The 20,573-nt window shown below is 34.7% G+C and overlaps 2 protein-coding genes across 2 annotated transcripts; one reads left to right on the top strand and one right to left on the bottom strand.

Moving 5' to 3' along the window:
* Window positions 1-3,234: 3,234 nt before the first annotated feature.
* LOC145241308 (uncharacterized) lies at window positions 3,235-3,741 on the bottom strand. The gene has a single exon (XM_080104110.1). It carries the CDS (start codon window positions 3,739-3,741, stop codon window positions 3,235-3,237), a length of 507 nt encoding a protein of 168 aa, XP_079960236.1.
* Window positions 3,742-17,057: 13,316 nt separating this feature from the next.
* Window positions 17,058-18,147, top strand: LOC145301452 (mitochondrial import inner membrane translocase subunit Tim8 A-like). The gene has a single exon (XM_080144576.1). The coding sequence runs from the start codon at window positions 17,208-17,210 to the stop codon at window positions 17,481-17,483; it is 276 nt and encodes a 91-aa protein (XP_080000702.1). The 5' UTR covers window positions 17,058-17,207; the 3' UTR covers window positions 17,484-18,147.
* Window positions 18,148-20,573: the final 2,426 nt, after the last annotated feature.

Below are 20,573 nucleotides of genomic sequence, written 5' to 3'. Positions count from 1 at the left end.
AGATTAATCTCGTTCTGTCAACCAGGAAATAGTCTTAAGTAATTTGTAATTTGATTCTTATTATCGCCCATAGTGAGGATTGAACCTTTTACCTACAGAAGGCTGTCACTTAGAATTTAATTTACTTAGCACTTTTATCCATTGCGCTATGGGTCCAAATATATCAATCATTAAAACAAAAGATTAGAGTCAAAGGTTAACACATTTATTCACAGTCGACAATTACGAAAGGCAAGCAACAAACAAACAAAACAAATAAAAGGTATTAAGTTTTCACTCCATCCTTAAAATACAAGCATTTGTTACCGGAGGAGGAGGGGGCGCTAAATTCTTCATTTTGTGGGGGTCTCATGAGAGAAGTCCAACAGCAGTGATGTTTTTGACACTCAGGCCTCTTGCAAGCATAATGAAATGGAAACAATCAGCGATGCTCAGAAACGGTGCATCACCAAAATTGGTTCTCTACAACAGTAAGAACCATAAGCATAAAAAGGATAAATTCGTCAGTAGATGACACCAAAAGATTTAACACGCCTTTTGGAATTCCCTACCTGCTCCCTATTTTCCCGACCATAATATGTAGAAATTTAAATGCGATGTGTTTAACTTCCCATATAGGTTGCCATCCACCCTTATAAAGCTGACTTCTATTATAATTGTCACTTTTACATTCAATGTCAATCGGCCTTGTTATGAGATGAACAACCAAGCAAGATAAAGGATGCTTCAGTATACTAAAAGATTTACTGAAACGAGTATTTAATACAAATGCTATTCTATAAAGTTCAAAATCAAATGGAGAAGGAATATGTGAAACCATATGTGAAATGTAATTGTGATTAAATGCCTTTAAAATTGGTACAAACTTGATTTTCTGCAGCTTATAGTGTCCGGTGCCAGACAAAAAAAGAAAAAAAGAAAGAAAAGAATTAAAAAAATGCCTACCACTTCTATTTATATGCTATTAATCTTGTGAAGTAATGAGATTTCTTGTCACTTAGTATACAAATGAGAAGCGGTTGGTTAAAATAAAAAGCCTGTTCTTCACCAACTGTGTTGATTTGGATTTGGGAGTAGTAAGCTTTGATAAAAGTGTGTCGAATTTTAGAGTAGCAAGTTTTTGACACCAGTGTGTTAAATTTAAATCTAGGAATTGTTAGTTAAACGTGTAGAATAGTTAACAAGTGATCATTTGACTATAAGCTATTTCAGAGAAACAGAGAAAATGGATGAACGAACTAGGTTAAGAAATGACATCCTGAAGCCATTTAATGAAGAAGGTGATGTGGTTACATGGCATAATAGGTTGAAACTGATTGTGAAGCTGAAAAAGATTGATGATATAGCAAACATCGATTTTGATGTATTTGAAAAGGAACAATGCGAGATTGTAGGCAACTAAGACATTCTTTTTGGCTCATTGTATTTCATTATTGAAAAACAAACTCTCAGTAAAAAAAAACAAAAAAAAAACATGTCAAAGAAAGGGATTTTCCAGAGTGTTCATCACACAGCCGACTGCTTCACAGAAATCCTTTGTAAACAATCACAGATGGAACTTGAATTTAACCAAAATAATTTATGTCACTAATAGTAATTTCTGATAAGAATTTAGGGGTGAGCGGTTTTTTTTTGGGGGGGGGGGTTCTTGAGGTGTTTTGATTTAGATGAGATATTTTTGGTATGAATCGGTTCCAGAGATATATTTTCACTGAAAATAGTTGTATATTTATAATTAAACATGAGAAAAACGAGAGACATTGTCATATGGTAAACAAAACAAAATAATGAGTTAAGTCATAGAATTACAAAAGGGATAATTTATATATGTTTAAAATGGAAGATTACTTTAATAGAAAAAACATAGAATGTTTGTGAATATTTTCGAGTTCTTGTAAAATAAGGGGGATTCATTAGTTGAGATATTGAAGAAGTCAAAATCAATAGTTTAAAGATTGTGCATTACAAGGGTCAGAAAATTGAAATCAAAAGTTCTCCACTCAATTAAAAAAATTATATTTCATTAAAAGTTGTTAATAGCAGTTGACGTTCATTTTTTTTATATAAAAAAAGTTCAGTGATAAAGGTTTAGAATATTTCAATTAATAAATTATTTTAAATGAGCAGACGATATTAAGGGATTCAAGCAGTCAGTGCATGTGGGGGGGGATTTAGTGTGAGTGACAGTGGATGGTTACGTGAGTTGAGGATTGTGGCGATTAAATGGAATCGTATATTAGTGGTCTCTTAGGTCTCAACCATTTATTTAAAAAAAATCGTTTTATTTTTATTTTTAAGATTGAGATGATTCCCAAAACGGTAATTTCAAAGAAATTCAGAAAATACTCTGATTTGTCCAAAAATATAATTATTTGTTTTTATTAAGTTAGATGGATGTCAATGCAAATCTGGTTGCACAGAAACTAGTTCAAACATTTTTTGGGGGACACTGAAGGGTAGGACCAGCAAGACTCACTTCTGAGGATTGTGTAATAAATGCTCATTGCCCACTCGGGAATGCTGATCATGCTGTGATAATGATAGACATCACCCTAAACTCTCGACCCAAAGTTGAAAAGCCACTGCTCAAAACGACAAGGTACTACAATAAGGCTGACTGGGAGGCCATCAGGAATGACATCAGGGATGCTCCATAGGGAAATATATTTTCTCTCCCTGCTAAACAGTGCACAAATGAGACTACTGAATGGTTCAAAGTGGCAATTGAAGCACATGTTCCCACACGGAAGTTCTATAGCAAACCTCCAACTCTATTTTGGACCCAGTAAACAACTCCCTCCAAGATTTTCCTCTGCAGACAGAAACCACACTAGATGATCTGAAAATCACCCCTTTTCAAGTACATGGTATCATAAAAAATGTAGGCACCTGATATCATCCCGGCTGTACTATTTAAAAAATGCTCTGCTGAGGTTGCTCCAGTTCTTTCCAAACTTTTCAACAAATGCCTTAATGAATCATGCTTTCTGATGTGTATGGGGTTAGGTTGTATTTGCATACTGGAAATGGTATGAATAACCCTTACACGCCGAATGCATTTGAAATACATTATTTATTTGAACATATAGAATAAATGGAAATATTTATAACGGACGGAAAAGTAAACGATATTTGGCAGCGGCCATATTGTCCAGCCTCTCTCCTTTTCCTGTCTGGCTGCCAAGCACAACTAATGACTTTCGATGGAAGGGAGATAACTCTGCATTTATTCATTTATGAGTTATCTCTCTTTGACCATCTAACACCTCCCCTTTGAATATGATGCCTGTAAGATGTGTGATGTGGGTCAACTTGTAGGACTGAGGTTGGTTTGCGCCTTCGTTGTGATCTTCGCATTCGACCTTCCTTTTTAGCCTTACTTTGTTTCCTGCACGCTGCGGGAACACTCTGAGGTAATTCAAATGTGTCCAGTAGAATGTTCAATGGAATGTCATTTGATTGTCTCTTTGGAAGGTATAAATGACGCTGTTGATTTGCATGTCTGACCCAAATAGATGATTGTACATCCACATCGTACATGACTTTCCCAGAACGACGTACTATCTGATCCTGTGTCCATTTTTCTTTACCATTTCGGGAATCTTTTGCCCATACGGCTTGTCCTGGTAGGAATGCATGTGATCTTGCTCCATGATGACGATTGAATTCATTTTCCATCGTCCTGTTTCTCCTGGGATGATTCTTTGTTGATGGACGAAATGCATCCATTCGTAAGTGCATCTTCGTGTTCATCAATGCTTCGGCAGGAGACTTACCCTCCGGGCAATTTGGGTTTGGTGTAGCTCTGTACCTACTTAGAAATGTTTCTATGATCTCTCGAGTAGTTCCTTCCCCCTTTTAAGTGCTCTCTTAAAAGTGTCTACAAAGCGTTCGGCTTGGCTGTTAGATTGTGGGTGGAAAGGTGGAGATCGTAGGTGCTGGATACCGTTTTGTTTACAGAAATTTGTAAATTCTGTTGAGGTAAATGCAGTACCGTTGTCGGAAATTAAAATTTCAGGAACACCCAATCTGCTGAAAATTTCTTGAAGTCTCTTCACCGTTTCATTGGAAGTAGTATGATTCATTTGAAAGACTTCTGGCCACTTGTTGTATGCGTCAACCAATATTAGTTTTGTTCATTAATTGGTCCTGCTAAGTCTATGTGTAGTCGTGACCACGGAATTTCTGGAGTAGGCCATGACTGCAGTGTTTTTTTCCGAGGAGATTTTGCAACCATTTGGCATTTTTCACAAGTTCTTACTATTCTTCTAGTTGCTTGTCCATGTTTGGCCAGTACACGTAGCCACGTGCCAGAGCTTTCATCCGATTTATTCCCTGGTGTCCATAGTGGAATTGTCTGAGAACTTTGTTCTGGAGTTTGTATGGGAGAATCACACGTTCTCCAAAACGAAGTGTTCCATTAATTTCAGATAAAGATAAAAAACGGTTGAAGTTGCTGGTTGGTGCATGTTTTTGGCCAGCTTGAAATTTTCTGACTTTTTGTAGCAATGAGTCTGCAGCTGTAGCATCCTAGATCATCTCTGAAGTGACAGGTAAAGATCTTACCGTGGAAACAAGTCCAGATATAACTTCAGGTTCCACCGATATAGCAGTGATGACCGTGTCTTCCACTACTTTCTGATGAGAAGAAATGAATCTTGATAGTGCATCTGCCTGGCCGATTTTGCTGCCTGGTTGGTGCTTTATAGAAAAGTCATAGTCTAGAAGCATAGTTGCCCACCTTTGTAAGCGGTTTGCTGTATATACAGGAATTCCTTTCCTGCAACCAAAAATGCTTATTAAGGGCTTGTGGTCTGTGATCAGAGTAAAATGTCGGCCATATAACATTTTATGAAATTTCTTACCTGCATATATTATTGCAAGTGCTTCCTTCTCAATTTGGCTGTATTTTCGTTCCGTAGGCGTCAAAGACTTTGATGCATGTGCAATTGCTTTTTCGCTTCCGTCAGGGAAAATATGTGATATTACGGCTCCGACTCTGTAGTCTGAAAGCATCTGTCACAACAGTAATGTCCAAAGATGAGTCGTAGTGTGTCAGCAATAAATTTGAACTGAGAAGTGCTTTAATTTTCTCAAACGACTCTTTGCAGGTGTTTGACCAGTTCCATTTGGTATCTTTTTGTAAAAGATTATTTAGTGGTCCTCGTAACCTATGTAGTTCGGGTAAAAATGAACCATAATGGCTTACAGGTCCAAGAAAAGAGCGTAATGTTGCAACGTCCTTTGGAGCTGGCATATGCTTTATTGCCTGGATATTGTCCGGATCTGGTTTTCGACCATTTTTTTCAAATATAAATCCAAGGTATTTCACAGAAGTTTGGAAAAATTTGCATTTATCTGGTCTTAAGTGAAATCCATATTGTTGGAGTTGATCCAGCACGGAAGTGAGGCGATATAAGAGTTCTTCTTGAGATGTGCCTGTCACAATAATGTCATCAATATAGGCAGAAACTCCTGGCAATCCTGTGAGCATAGTGTCCATGGTTTGTTGAAATATTGCTGGAGCTGACTTGACCCCAAATGGAAGGTTAAATTGAAACAGTGCCTTGTGGGTGTTGATAGTAAAAAGATTTTTGGAATCTTCGTCAACTTCCATTTGCAAATATGCATCTGCAGGGTCCAGTTTTGCAAAACAAGTCCCACCATTAAGTTTTGAAAACAGATCTTCTGGTACTGGTAGTGGGTACTGGTGTGTCTCCAGTTGGTCATTTAGTCCTGTGCTGAAGTCCGCGCATAAACATACTTTGCCATTTGCCTTCTTTACAATGACAATAGGTGCTGCCCAGGATGAATAATTTGTGGGTTGGATAACTCCTTCTTGTTGAAGACGATCCAATTCTTTTTCCACAGTAGCTAAAGCTGCGTATGGCACTGGCCACTTTGGTCTGAAGACTGGTTTTGTGTCTGCCTTTAATTTTAGAGTTGCTTTAACTTTAGAGCAAAGTTCAAGACCCTCCTGAAAAACTTTGCTGAATTTTGCTTTGAGCAAGTTTCTAAAATGGGTTTCAGCATCTGTGGCAGCATTCATGTTGAAGGAACTGAAAATTGTGTTAAGGGGAACATTAAAAAAGGTCCAATTCCTCAATGAAATCTAGCCCAAGAAGATTCAATGTTGATACTTCCGAAACATAGCACACACCTGAGAATTTATTTTCTTAAAAAGAGACATTACATGTTAACTCACCAGTTAATTGTATTTTTTTCCTGATGCCCCACATGCAACATGATTTGTCTTCTTAAGTGTTGGTTTTCCCAACAACTCCCACGTTTGACGTGGAATTAGGGTGATGTCTGAAGCAGTATCAAACTGAAAATTCACCGGTTTGTTGTTTATTTCAACAAGTACATACTTTCTCCGCGCTTCAAAATTCACATTGAAAGTAGCAAAAATTGAATTTGATGAGGCTTTCTGGAACCGTCCTGGAGTTTTTCTGTGTTTTTTTTCTCTTTGTTGTGCCGTATTAAGTTTTTTTGCCTCTTTGTTGTGCCGTATTAAGTTTTTTTTGCCTCTTTGTTGTGCCGTATTAAGTTTGGAAGTGTTGTAGTTATTACCACCAAATCCATCCTTGTGCCCACGACGCGAACAATGTTGGCATATGTGTCTTTTGAATGGGCAAAAGCGAGCATAGTGCATTTCACCACATGACTAACAGGGCGTTGGTTTTTTTTTAGTTTTTCCAGTAGGATTTTTCTCTACTGATTTTATATTTGAAACAGATGGGATTTGTTGTTGCACCATTGCTGTGTCCCATTTTAAATTTGTTAGCCGCTGACATTCTGTGGTCAGAAGTCTTATCGTTATGTCTTTGTCTTTTTCGATCATAGACAATAAACGAGTGCGGATGTCCGCATCCTGGAGTGATTGTAATCCTGCGATGAAAATGAAGCACTTGAATTGCTCCTCACTCAGTGATTTCAACTGAAAATTTTCGCAAGTTTGATTCCCGATTCCCGCATATTTGATCAAATCGTCCGTTTTTCTTTAATTGCAAGCAATTGTATCTAATATTAAATAAGGATACTGACTCACCAAAAATTTCCGATAGCTGTGCTATGGTTTCATCAAATGTAAAGTCTCCAGTTTTCTTAGGAAGGATAAAGTTTGAATACCTATGATACTTGGCTGTGCCAAGTTTCCGTAACAGTAAACGCGTTCTGCACGAGTCGTCCATGGAGGCGAATTCATGTTCAAACGTATCTTTCCAACGGCCATACCAAGTGTTTAATGCCTGTTTTAAGTCCAGATTGAACAAAAATTCCGTTGTCGTGCTTGCTATGGAGTCCAGAGAATTTGAATTTGGTAACATTTGCTTGTTAAACTGAGTGGTCAGATTTCCAATGAGATTGTTCTTTCAAAAATTCCATTTGTTGCGATTGAAGGATTTTCTCGAGAATGTTTAGATCCATGGCGGGTGTTTTTTTTTTTTTTCAGCAAGAAAAAAAAATTATTAGGAAAAATTCACTTTTTTTTTTTTTTAAGCAATAAAAAAAATTATCGTAAAAGATTCCCTTTTGTGTGTGTGTGTGTGTGTGTGTGTGTGTGTGTGTGTGTGTGTGTGTGTGTGTGTGTGTGTGTATTCACAAAAAAAAAAAAAAAATGGGCAAAATTGCTCAGGGAAATTCGCTTCGTAGAAAACGGACCCCATGTGCGTTTTTTTTTTCTCCGTGAATTTAAAATCCAACGTCCTCATCGCCATTGATGTGTATGATGGCATGGGGTTAGGTTGTATTTGCATACTGGAAATGGTATGAATAACCCTTAAACGCCGAATGCATTTGAAATACATTATTTATTTGAACATATAGAATAAACGGAAATGTTTATAACGGACGGAAGAGTAAACGATATTTGGCAGCGACCATATTGTCCAGCCTCTCTCCTTTTCCTGTCTGGCTGCCAAGCACAACTAATGACTTTCGATGCAAGGGAGATAACTCTGCATTTATTCATTTATGAGTTATCTCTCTTTGACGATCTAACACTTTCCTAACGGCTGGAAAACCGCTTCGCTTCTGTGATACCAGTTTATACGAATTCTGTCACAAGAATTGATCCATTAAATTATCTCCCCATTAGCTGCCTCACCGTTTTAGCCAAAATATTTGAATCCATAATTAATCAAGCTCTAGTCCACCACCTCACAGCTTCTAAACTTTTATCCGACCAAAGTATGGGTTTAGACAAGCCTGTTCTACTGCAGATATTCTAACTGTAATCTCTGGACGTATATACAATACACTGGATAAAGCAGGGGAGGCTGAGGCAGTAGCCCTAGATATATCTAAGGCTTTTGACAGGGTATGGCACGATGGTCTTCTCATTAAAATCAGATCCTACGGTATCACTGGACGAAGTTGTCCTCGATGGTCATACGTCAAAACAATCTAGTATAAATGCGGGGGTGCATCAGGGGTCAATCCTTGGATTTTTATTATTCCTGGTATTCATAAATAACCTCCCTAATAAAGTTGTCTCTGAGATGGGTACATTTGCTGATGACACCATGCTCTATAACAGACACAAGGGAAAACGAATGAACACCTATCCAAGGCAAGGGCAGAAACCCTAGAGGAAGACCTCCGGTCTGTGATGGAATGGAGGCAAAAAATGGTCGCATTCAATGCTGCCAAAATAATGGAGGCAAAATGGTCGCATTCAATGCTGCCAAAATAATGGAGGCAAAAATATTCAATGCTGCTAAAATAATGAAGGCAAAAATATTCAATGCTGCCAAAATAATGGAGGCAAAAATATTCAATGCTGCCAAAATAATGGAGGCAAAAATATTCAATGCTGCCAAAATAATGGAGGCAAAAATATTCAATGCTGCCAAAATAATGGAGGCAAAAATATTCAATGCTGCCAAGACTAAGCTCCTTTTCCTTTAATAATTACATCTAAACTTCGGCCTCTGTCCCATCCATGAAATATTGCATCCCTCTGCCTGTTCTACAAGTATTTTAATGGTGGATGCTCTGACGTACTACAATCCCTAGTACCACCTGAACGTAAATACCTCCGACAAATCTGAGAAGCAGCAAAGTCTTACCCCTTCACATTAGAAAATCCTAGATGTAAAAAAGCCTTTGTAGTGACAGCTATACATGGCTGGAACAAATCTTTGGCAGAGACATTCTAAAAGCAATCACCGTTTTTAACATGCACGTGTACGAATTATGCGCAAGCTTACAATGTTGTGAAGTGCTGATCTACACACATATGATAAACGAACTTTATTATGCTTCACGCGTAGCGATACAGCAAATAGTTCAGAACATTCTAGAATATGTGCATATAAGCTTTTACTCACAAAAATCAAACCAGTTTCTGTTTAGATTTCTTCAGCTCAACCTGGAGCTAAGAGACTCCGTCCATGCTGGACGTTAAATTACATAACACGACTTCCGACGTGTTAAATTCTCAATGTGGAAAAATTACCATATCTAACGAGATGTCTTCTTGACAACCCTGTTATTTTCATATGTATGACACACACACACACACACACACACACACACACACACACAAGACACACACGCTTTAATAACTATTTTCTTTTCCCTTTAATAAATAATCACACGTGTTCCCTCTCAAAATGAAAATTCATAATCATTAACTTTTTGCCTTTTCTCCGAGACACACATTAACAAAAACACATTAACAAAAACTGATTAATGAACACTTGTTTCAAAAACGTTGACGTTCAAATAATTTGAATTACTTTTTCTTAAACATGTTAATAAATGTTATTTTGTCCTAGTACAGCAATCTTGGGTTTTTTGTTGGATGTTATTTTTCCAAAGTTATTCACGCCTTTTAAATTTATGTGAATGTGATTCTGTAGGACTCTTCTGTAATTCAGAGATTTGGTTAAATTTATCTTTAACGGTCCCAGTGGTAACTCTACCATTTTTGACTTATTAATATCCCTGCACTTTCGACCATGATCTCTCGAATCGATAGATTCGACTATGAATTGGTGAACATCGACTCATAAGCCACAGTTCTATATCTCGTGACTCCACTATGTCTTATACCTTCTACTCTAATAGTTTATTCCCTAGGACTACTAAACTTTGGAATTCCCTTCCAGGTTCCTGTTTCCCCGACTGTACTGCCATGCAGAAGTTCAAGTGTAATGTAAACAGACATCTTGCTGCTCTACTTCCTACATAATACCTTTTTTTTTTTTTTTTTTTTTACAAGGGTGTCACCACTTATCAAGGCCCAGAGGCCACTCGAGGATAAGGGTTAATAGGTATACATTAGTCATTGTGATTTTAGCATAGTAAACAGTGGGAATTTTGAAACTTGGATTACTTAGGGGGACGATTCAATTAGAACTTGTTCACATTGGACTTTTTCTTTTTTTTTTTTTCATTTGATAACTTATATGGAACGGCTCATCAAGAACTTATTTACGTTAGACTTGAACACAACCATATTGTAGTCAGCCGGAAAGCAGGAAAACGGAAGACAATTCCACAGGCGTGCAGTTCTAATAAAAAAGCTTTGTTCATGGAATCTACGTTTAGGTTTAGGCACAAATAAAGAGTGGGGGGAAATTATTGATAGTGTTTTCAGCTAGACGGGTGTTTCTTGTGAAAGTTTGGGAGGGGGGACCATAGATTGAAGCTCAGTCGAACACTTTCTATGAAAATAACGATACATCAGAGACAAACTCGCAACATCTCTTCTGTGAGATAGAGGTTGCAGGGAAGAGAAAAGGACATATCCTACAAGGCTACAAAGTCTATTTTGAACTCTATCAAGGCAGAACAAGCCCTTTCTAGCAGCTCCTGCCCAGATGTTGCAACAGTATTCCATCCTTGGACGTACCTGGCTCTTATATAGATAGAGAATTGCATCAGCAATGAGATATCTACTGGATGGCTAGAAAAATCCCACCAGTTTTCCAGCAGCCTTGGCAACAGATTTGATGAACGTATTCAATTTAAGATCAGGAATAATGGTCAAGCCCAGAAGCTAGCCAAAACTTGAGGCCTCCTGAAGACGAGAGCCATTCATTTCAATTGATGCCAGATGTGGATCAAAATGTTGATGATGTAAAGAGAGAAGCTTGGTTTTAGATGCATTAAAAGTAACCAGCCACTCCTTTCCCCATTGTACCACGTGCTCAAGATCAGAGGAGAGAGAATCGGAGAGAACTTGGTCGTTTACTGTCTTAGATGTGCTACCATAAATGGTAGTGCTATCAGCATAAATGTCTACAAATGATGTAAGGATGTGATTTGGAAGATCATTAATGTAGATCAGGAAAAAAGTTGGGCCCAGGATGGACCCCTGAGGGACACCGGCATTAATACTGTGGGCTTCTGATTTTTGCCCATCAACTACTACTCTTATGAACCTATCAGAAAGAAATGATTTAATAATTGAGAAGACATTTCCAGCTATACCATAGCTAGAGATCTTATGAAGTAAACCTTTATGCCATACCCTATCAAAGGCCTTAGATATGTCAAGAGCAATTGCCCTAGAAAGGTTGCCTCCGTCGAGAGATTTGCTAATCCTATGAGATATAACTGTAAGCACATCTGCTGTAGATCTAGCAGAACGGAAACCATATTGAGTGTCACTAAGAAGGTTATTTTTGTTGAGATGGTTGATTACTTCTGTATTTAACGCAGATTCCAGCAACTTACTCATGACGCACAGGAGACTTATTGGCCTGTACTGAGAGGGGGATGAGCGATCACCTGAATTCTTAAATACAGGGCATACAGATGAAATTTTCCAGGGAGATGGGAAACTATTCTCCTTAAGACAACGTTTAAATAGTTTTGTAAGTATGGGCGCTAGTTCAGGTTGAAGTTTTTTGAGTACTATAATTGGAATACCATCCGGGCCAGTTGCTTTACTGGAATCAAGGTTTTTGATTAGCTTCGCAACATCACGTACAGATATACGTATATCACATAGTGTGTTTTCAGATACAGGAGGAAATACTGGGGGTTGGCGGCCTTGATCGCAAAAGGTAGAATTAGCTGCAAAGTTCTTGACAAAGAGTTTGGCTTTGTCTGATGCTGACAAGATTACCTCAGGTCCATTGATGATAGTTGGAATGGAGCGCACACTTCTGTTCAGAATTCTGTTTGCTATTTGCCAAAACTGGTTGGAACCAAGCCGCTGCTCAGCTACTTTGGACTTAACAGATTGAGCATACAACCATCTTGCGCTCTTTATTACTTTCTTACAATGGTTGCTGGCAGTCCTGAAAGCGGCTTTAGTTTCCATACAACTATTACGTTGGAAACAGTGGAAAAAGTGATTTCTGTGCGCAATGGCAGCAGCACATTCTGGAGAGAACCATGGCTGGCTGTTAGATTTTTGCTGAAACTTTTTCGAGGGTATGAAACGATCAATACCTACAATTAACCATTCCGTCAGGTCTAATACTATAGAGGACACATCCTTTTTAAATATGGAATGCAGAGGTAGATCAGTTATAAATGTATGGAAGCTATCCCAGTCAGCCTTAGTGTATCGATATACTGTACGATGGAGAGGTACGTCTGGGGACTTATTACATTTCATTTTTATCTTAATTGATACAACAGAGTGGTCGGAAGATCCAAGAGGCGACAGAACAGAAACTGAACATAGTTCAGGGCAAGTTGTGAGAAAAAGGTCTAGTAGGCTCGCATACTGGCCGTCATTGTCGGGCACACGGGTGGGTTCCTGAACAATCTGAGTGAGGTCATAGGCAATGGAGAAATCATGACAGAACCTCTACAAATTATGTCCTAGATAGTAGCCTCCTACATCAAAGTGGTACTGTGCCTTGTTTGGGGCCAAATGCAAAAAAAAAAAAAAATTGGTGCTAAAAGAAGAAAAACATATAAAAGGAAAGGCCGTTCTATTTTACAATACTGCATGTCTTATGGTTAGAGCACAAAAGAACCATATTAATTGACCTTTGGCTATAACATGTAATTCAGGCCAGACATTTTAAATGCTTCAAAATCACTTTTGAATTTTGCACGGTCGCAAATTAATTACAGTATTTAATTGAATAAGAGTTACTGCCCTTTGATATAACTTGCCTCCCTTTACACTGTTTCATATTTTTAAAGCTACATCTTTGACCTTAACGTCATTTTCGACAACTACTCGATAATTGAACATTGCCTCACAGACGAATTAACTAATCATGGCTGTTAATATATTTTTGATTTTGATTTTTTGATGAAACATGATTTAAGTAACATTAATGAGGTTTTAAAATAGTACGCCAAACTTGTCGAAGTCCATTTTACTTTAATTAATTCAAATTGTTTTGTGCTTCTTCGGAATAAAAGAACGAAACTCAAAAGCTGCAAAATTGAATTTCCATTTAAAAAAAATAAAATAAATAAAATGTCGTCTACTTAATTTTTTTATGCCAATTTTAACTAAAAACAATCTTATTTATTTTATTATCATGTCACAATTAGTTAAATATTATTGCTTTATTTGGATCAAGTAAAAATTAGATACCCCGTAGCAAGCAGAAGACGAAAACTAACGCACATTTCAAGTGACACCGGTCAGACCTTGACATTGCCGATGGTTGTTTGTAAACACGTCAAATAGCAGACATGGTTGAAAGTTCGCGAGCAAATTTTTAAAAAATATACTTACAAAACTTTTTAAGATTTAAAAGAAAAAATATATATTTACAAAACATGTTTTTTAATATTAAATATTTACAAAACTTTTAAGAATAAAAGAAACCCCAAAAAACTTTTTTCTATTTACACAAAACCTTTTAATGTAAGTAATAAAACGAACGGATCAAGTAAAGATTAGATACCCCGTAGCACTGTAGCAGACGACAAAAATAAGCGAACAATTCAAGGGGCACCATTTGTTCGATCTTGACATTGCCGTTAGATGTTTCTAAACTTGTAAACAGGTCAAATAGCCGACATATTCGAATGTTCGCGAACAAGATATTTTAAAAATATATTTACAAAACTTTTTAAAATTTAAAAGATTATATATTTACAAAACATTTTCTTTAATATTAAATATTTACAAAACTTTTAAGGATAAAAAAAACAAACATTTTTCTATTTACACAAAACTTTTTAATGTAAGTAATAAAACGAACATATTTAAACAAAATATATTTCAATAAATGGCTGTCTTTCTCAGTGCGTTCTTTTATATATTTACAGAACTTTTAATAAAACTATTAATAATAATAATAATAATAATAATAATAATAATAATAATAATAAATAATTAATAATAATAATAAATAATAATAATAATAATAAATAATAATAATAATAATAAATAATAATAATAATAATAATAAATAATAATAATAATAATAATAATAATAATAATAAATAATAATAATAATAATAATAATAAATAATAAATAATAATAATAATAATAAATAATAATAATAATAATAATAAATAATAATAATAATAATAATAAATATTAATAATAATAATAATAATAATAATAATAAATAATAAATAATAATAATAAATAATAATAATAATAATAATAATAATAATAATAATAATAATAAATAATAATAATAATAATAATAATAATAATAATAAATAATAATAATAATAATAATAATAAATAATAATAATAATAATAATAATAAATAATAATAATAATAATAATAATAAATAATAATAATAATAATAATAAATAATAATAATAATAATAATAATAATAATAATAATAAATAATAATAATAATAATAATAAATAATAATAAATAATAATAATAATAATAAATAATAATAATAATAATAATAATAATAATAATAAATAATAATAATAATAATAAATATTAATAATAATAATAATAATAATAATAATAATAAATAATAATAATAAATAATAATAATAAATAATAATAATAATAATAATAATAATAATAATAATAATAATAAATAATAATAATAATAATAATAATAAATAATAAATCGTAAATTTCAACGGCATGCCCCCCCACTGCCCCAGCATCTTCTAAACACCACGACTGCTGACCTCCTTATGTTAAGAACGGCTTTCAGAATAAACACTCCCAACCTCAAAAGCTGTTCTTAAGATGAGGAGGTTGGAGGATGTTTATTCCGAAAGCCGTTCTTAACATGGGGTGGTTAGGGGTGTTTATACTACGCTGGTCATGTTGTAAAATAATGCCAAATAAATAAACCGACGTTATAACTGACAATTTCGGATGATAGCAATTAAAAAATACACAATTAAAAAAAACAGTTTTAATTAAATTATTATAACCAAACGTTTTAACGGCAGAAACAAATATAAAATAGCTGAGTTGTTCGGATTTTTGCGACCAAGATTAATTTTTATGTACAGTGTTTGTTTTTTTGTCTTTTTTAAAAAATCTTTCTTTGTGCGCTTTTTATACAATTCAATATTTATTTAAAGTGCGTTGTATGTAGGGGGGGTCAGTGAAGGAGAAATCCTTCTAGACCGAGGCAATTTTATGCCTAGTAAAATCACAAGTATAAGCAACAAGTATAAAAAATCGAGATTTTTAAAATATATTTTATTCACATATCTTTTATAACTTTTATTTTTATAAAGATGAAATGTAGTATCACAAGATACAAATCTTTTTATAATTTTTATTTAAAAAAAAAACAAACAAAAAAAGCTTGCTATTTGCTTGGTTCTCCACTCCACAAGGGCAAATTAAATACAGGTGAGTTTAACGTCCGAAAGTCTCAGTTTCTAATGTTTTGTAAGTAATATAGTTCATTCTTTTTATTTTAATTTTTTTTTATTATTATTAAAAGGTTCTGTAAATATATATATTACATAAAAAACAGAAAAACTGTAAATATATATATTACATAAAAAACAGAAAAACTCCCATTTATTTATTTTGTTAAATTTACATTCGTTTTGTTACTTACATGAAAATTTTTGCGTAAATAGAAAAAAGTTTTTTTTTATCCTTAAAAGTTTTGTAAATATTTAACATTAAAAAACATGTTTTGTACATATATATGTTTTCTTTTAAATCTTAAAAAGTTTTGTAAATATATTTAAAAAAAAAAAAAAAAATGTTCTCGCGAACATTTGACCATGTCTGCTATTAGTTTACAAACAACCACCGCCAATGTCAAGGTCGAACAACCGGTGTCACTTGAAATGTGTGCTAGTTTTCGTCTTCTGCTACGGGGTATCTAATCTTTAATTGATCCCATTATTTAATAAAACATGTACTTTCATGATTTCATCATTCATTCGCCCGTCATTATTGGGGGTAGGAGGGTAATATAACAAGAAATGCTGCGGTTATCTTCCCTTGTTTTATCTATTATTAAAGTATAATTTGCAATACAGTCGACAGATTGATTTTTTTTTAAATATGTCGTTTTAAGCAAGAACAATATTACGTACTTAATTGTTACGCCGAAAATAGTAATATATCTAAAAATTATGAAAAATCATCGAGTATAAATTTATTCCTAATTAAAAGTAATTTTTACGGAAAATTGGGTAAAATCACATTTTTCTTAGTCATTATAACGTAGGCAATTGGAAGCTAAATACAAAGGACATAACTCGAAACGAATATTTTAGATTATTTGTAGCCTGTAGCGAGATACCCCCTTTTTTTTCTTACTAAAAACACAATAGCCGTTGTTCTACTCGATGAATTTTCGTAATTTTGGGATATATTACTATTTTCGAAAATACAACTAAGTACGCAATATTGTTTTTACTTAAACGATATATTCAACAAATCGTTTTGCCAACTATAGCGTAACAAGCACCTGCAATTTCTTTTCGAAATAGCTTTTCATTAATTTTCAACTTCATCATTTTTCGTAATTTTTGGTTATGTTACCAATTTCGTCTCGACAATTAAGTAGATAACATAGATTTTAATTGAAACTCGATATTTCGATTTTCTTTCTAATTTCGAAGATGCGTCAAATTGTTTACAAGTTTAAATAATAAATTGAATTGAAAACCTGCGAGAAATAGAAAATTAACCTCGTCAATTAGAGTTATCTACCTTGAATGGTCGCTAGCGGTCGTTATAAAATCACTTCCGGAAGAAATTATTCTCCTCTATGAAATAAACAACCAGCAAAACATCCAATATATTTTGTCTTGTGTGGAGCTTTTTAATTTCTCTTTCAACGAAGTCGTTCTCTGCGAGAAAATGTCGGAGGCTCTGAAGGATCGTCAAGTCCAGCGATTTCTGGAGGCGGAGACACAAAAGCAGCGATTCCAGGAGCTCGTGCATACGCTAAACGACCAATGTTGGGACACGTGCGTGGATCGTGCCGGCCAGAAGTTGGACAGCCGAACAGAGACTTGCATCGTTAACTGCGTGGAAAGGTTCATCGATACGACCAACTTTGTGGTCAATCGCCTGGAAAACGTCCAGCTGAACCACCATTCTGGAGGGGACGAAGAAGAACTCGTCTTATCTTGAGAGAAAAGAAAGGGAGGGTGGGGTCAACCCAGGTGCTTTTCTTTGGGTCAAATATGGATTTCATTTATTTTTTTGTTTTCTTTTATAAAAAGTATATACTTTCCGGACCCGTAGGCTAAATTAATCGTTTGTTTAATGGTGTTATTTATGCAAACATTTTCAACAATGACAAAGTAGCGAGATATATAAATCAAGTTATAGAAAAAAAAAAAAAAATGAATTACTCGCTCTTCTCCTCGAGAGCAGAATTAGATTCAAGGTCAGTTTTTAATTTGTGGCAGTCGCGAGATTCAGCGTCTCATCCCCCACCAGGTGTAGTCTGAATTTGGACGAGATATTTTATTTAAAATCTTTCTTTCAATATAGAAGAATTTTTCCTCCTCTGACGGAGTACACACAACAGATACTACACTTTAATGACAGCGGAAAGAGTGCCAAACTATGTAACTTTACTACATCCAAGACTTTTATTTATTTTTTTTTTTTTTAGATACACACAACATAATGAAACGTTTTTTAAAGAAATTGGCTACTCGAAGTCGGCAACAAACGGTGTCAGAAAAAAATCGCATTATAATTATTTTTTGCACAAAATAAAAATGTTATTGTTTCATAGTTTTTAATGTATTTTTACTAGAAAATAAACTTTTTATCTGATCCTGTTTGCTGCGGACTTTTTTTTTTTTTTTTAAATAAAAAAATTGTAAAATAATTTCTTTATTATTGATTGGTTTAGAAGTTGTTAACAAAGTCCTTTATTAGAAAATGGTTAACTTGTTTCATTTATATCGGCCGTGTTTCCTGTTTCTCTTCACAGTCGACTTGTTTTGTTTACGTTTTTAATGTTTCTACTAAAACATAATTTGAAGTATAAATATTGTTTTTGAAGACTGCAAACATGTCCCCAATCTTACGATAGTGTAATATTCTTTTGTTTAATTTTCGATTTTTGAACAATTATCAAGGATTGTGGAAAAAATAAGGGAAGGACCAATGCCAAGAAGGGGGTAGAGATACGAGAAAGTCGGTTCTACCCTAAGGCGTCTTTGACTACCATTTTACGTTGTTACTGGGAGGCACTGGCTCTTGGACATATATTGAACATGCCTTGGGCCAGAGGTGGTGGGTGATTGATGCAGGCCATTTCATCGATAGTTCTGAGGGGTGCTGCTGACGTCGTCCGTGTTCTGCAGTGTTCCCTGTCTGCCTAGTAGTTTCTTATATTGAGTCTATTCATGTTACGTGACTAGGTAGGTTGCTAACAGTACCTTGGTGAGCACTATCTGTTACCAGTTGGTTTCCGGCGTACATGCACCATTGCACCATTCCAAGTCTGGGCGTGATAATGAGGTATACTGTGGATGGGGGCCTCTGGGATGCGGGTGTCGTTGGTTTCTTTCGGAGCTTGTCCAACAACTCATCAGAGTCAATGTATCGTATTTCTTTATCTAGTTGTTAACTGACCCCCGAGTTGGGGCCGCAGAATAACAACCATTTCGCAATTTTTATACTGGCCCCATCTCGGACCATCCAGCCTAACTCTGGTCGGAATTAAATTTTCGATGCAATGCGTTCATTCTAACTTCAAAGCGGACACTAGATTTAGCTTTAAAAAAAATCGCTTTAAAATAAGTTAAAACACAAATCAAAGTAGAAGGGGAATTTACCTGAGGGTTACAATAAACAACAACAAAAAAGTGGTTAACAAAAAAAAAAACAACAAAAAAAAAAATCTTCAAGATATTTTTGTTTTTTAGATTCTAACAAATAAATATTACCAAAGGCAAAATAAGTTACTCTTCTACCTAGCTGGGTAAGTTCTTTTTGTTTTAATTTATTTTTTAAATGTGAAACAAGTAGTTCTGAGCGCTTAAATTAAAACGAGGTTGATGCCATGATGCTTTCTCCCTTTGGAGTCCCGAGAATCACTGAAAAACTAAAAAATAAATAAAAATGACAACAATCGATCCAATAAATATCACTGACATTTACTTGGTGGATTTCTATCCATTACATCGACCGAAAACGTTGTGAAACTCAGGATGAGAACAATAGTCCGATGAATCCAAATAATATGAATAACCAATCCTCATCTCAAAAATTCAGAAATGTTAGTTATTTTAGAATTTAGAGTGAAGGATTAATTTTGCATAAAGTTTTAAAAAATTCACCATTTCCAACCCATCTTACCATTTTTTAGGGGAGTTAATTTTATTTTTCTGTCGGATATGTCATGCATTCTTCTTTTTAAAAATGATTATGTGTAGCTTTAAGAGGTTTAGAAACTTATGCACTTATGTTACCGTGCTGAAATATTGCTATTATTTAGAACGTCATTCTTAACATGGGGAGAAGAAGGTGTTTTGTAACTCTTCTGTACTTTCACCTAACAATTTAATAAAAGATATCGTGAAACCTGAATTAAACTTGAAAATACTATATTAAAAAGTAGCAATTATAATTATGGTTATCGTTAAATTGTTTTAATTTCTTTCTATAAAATTATTGCATGTAAATCACTTTGAAAATCTTTTTAAATTGTCTTCAAGTCCAATGTAAACCTGATAAAATTGTTTCTGAGATGAGTATATTTGCTGATGACACCACACTCTATAACAGACACGACAGAAAAACAAATGAACACATATCTAAGGAAATGGCAGAAACACTAGAGGAAGATCTCCAATTTGTGGTGGAATGGGGACAAAAATGGCTGGTCACATTCAATGCTGCCAAGACTAAACTTGTTTCCTTCAATAATTACAAGAAACTTTCTCTACCACCAATAACAATGGCCAAAAATACATTACCTGAAAGTACTTCTTTTAAACTCCTCAGCCTAACATTCATAGGGAACATGAGTTGGAATTGAGAGCATTGCCAGGGCTGCTGTGAGGAAGGTAGGCTCCCTCTACTGTGCTAGAAAACTACTTATGCCTGAAAATATCCTGTACCTCTATAAGGCCACCATTCGTTCATGTATGGAGTATTGTTGTCACATTTTGGCTGGTGCATCTGCTACTAGTTTCTCACTCCTGGACAGGGTGCAAAAGAGAGTTGCCAACCTGATAGGTCCTGAACTGTCATCTA

Source organism: Euprymna scolopes, chromosome 2 (assembly GCF_053919585.1).
Source record: "Euprymna scolopes isolate OS-2025 chromosome 2, ASM5391958v1, whole genome shotgun sequence".
NCBI lineage: Eukaryota > Metazoa > Mollusca > Cephalopoda > Sepiida > Sepiolidae > Euprymna > Euprymna scolopes.
This window is presented reverse-complemented; position numbering and strand designations above follow the sequence as displayed.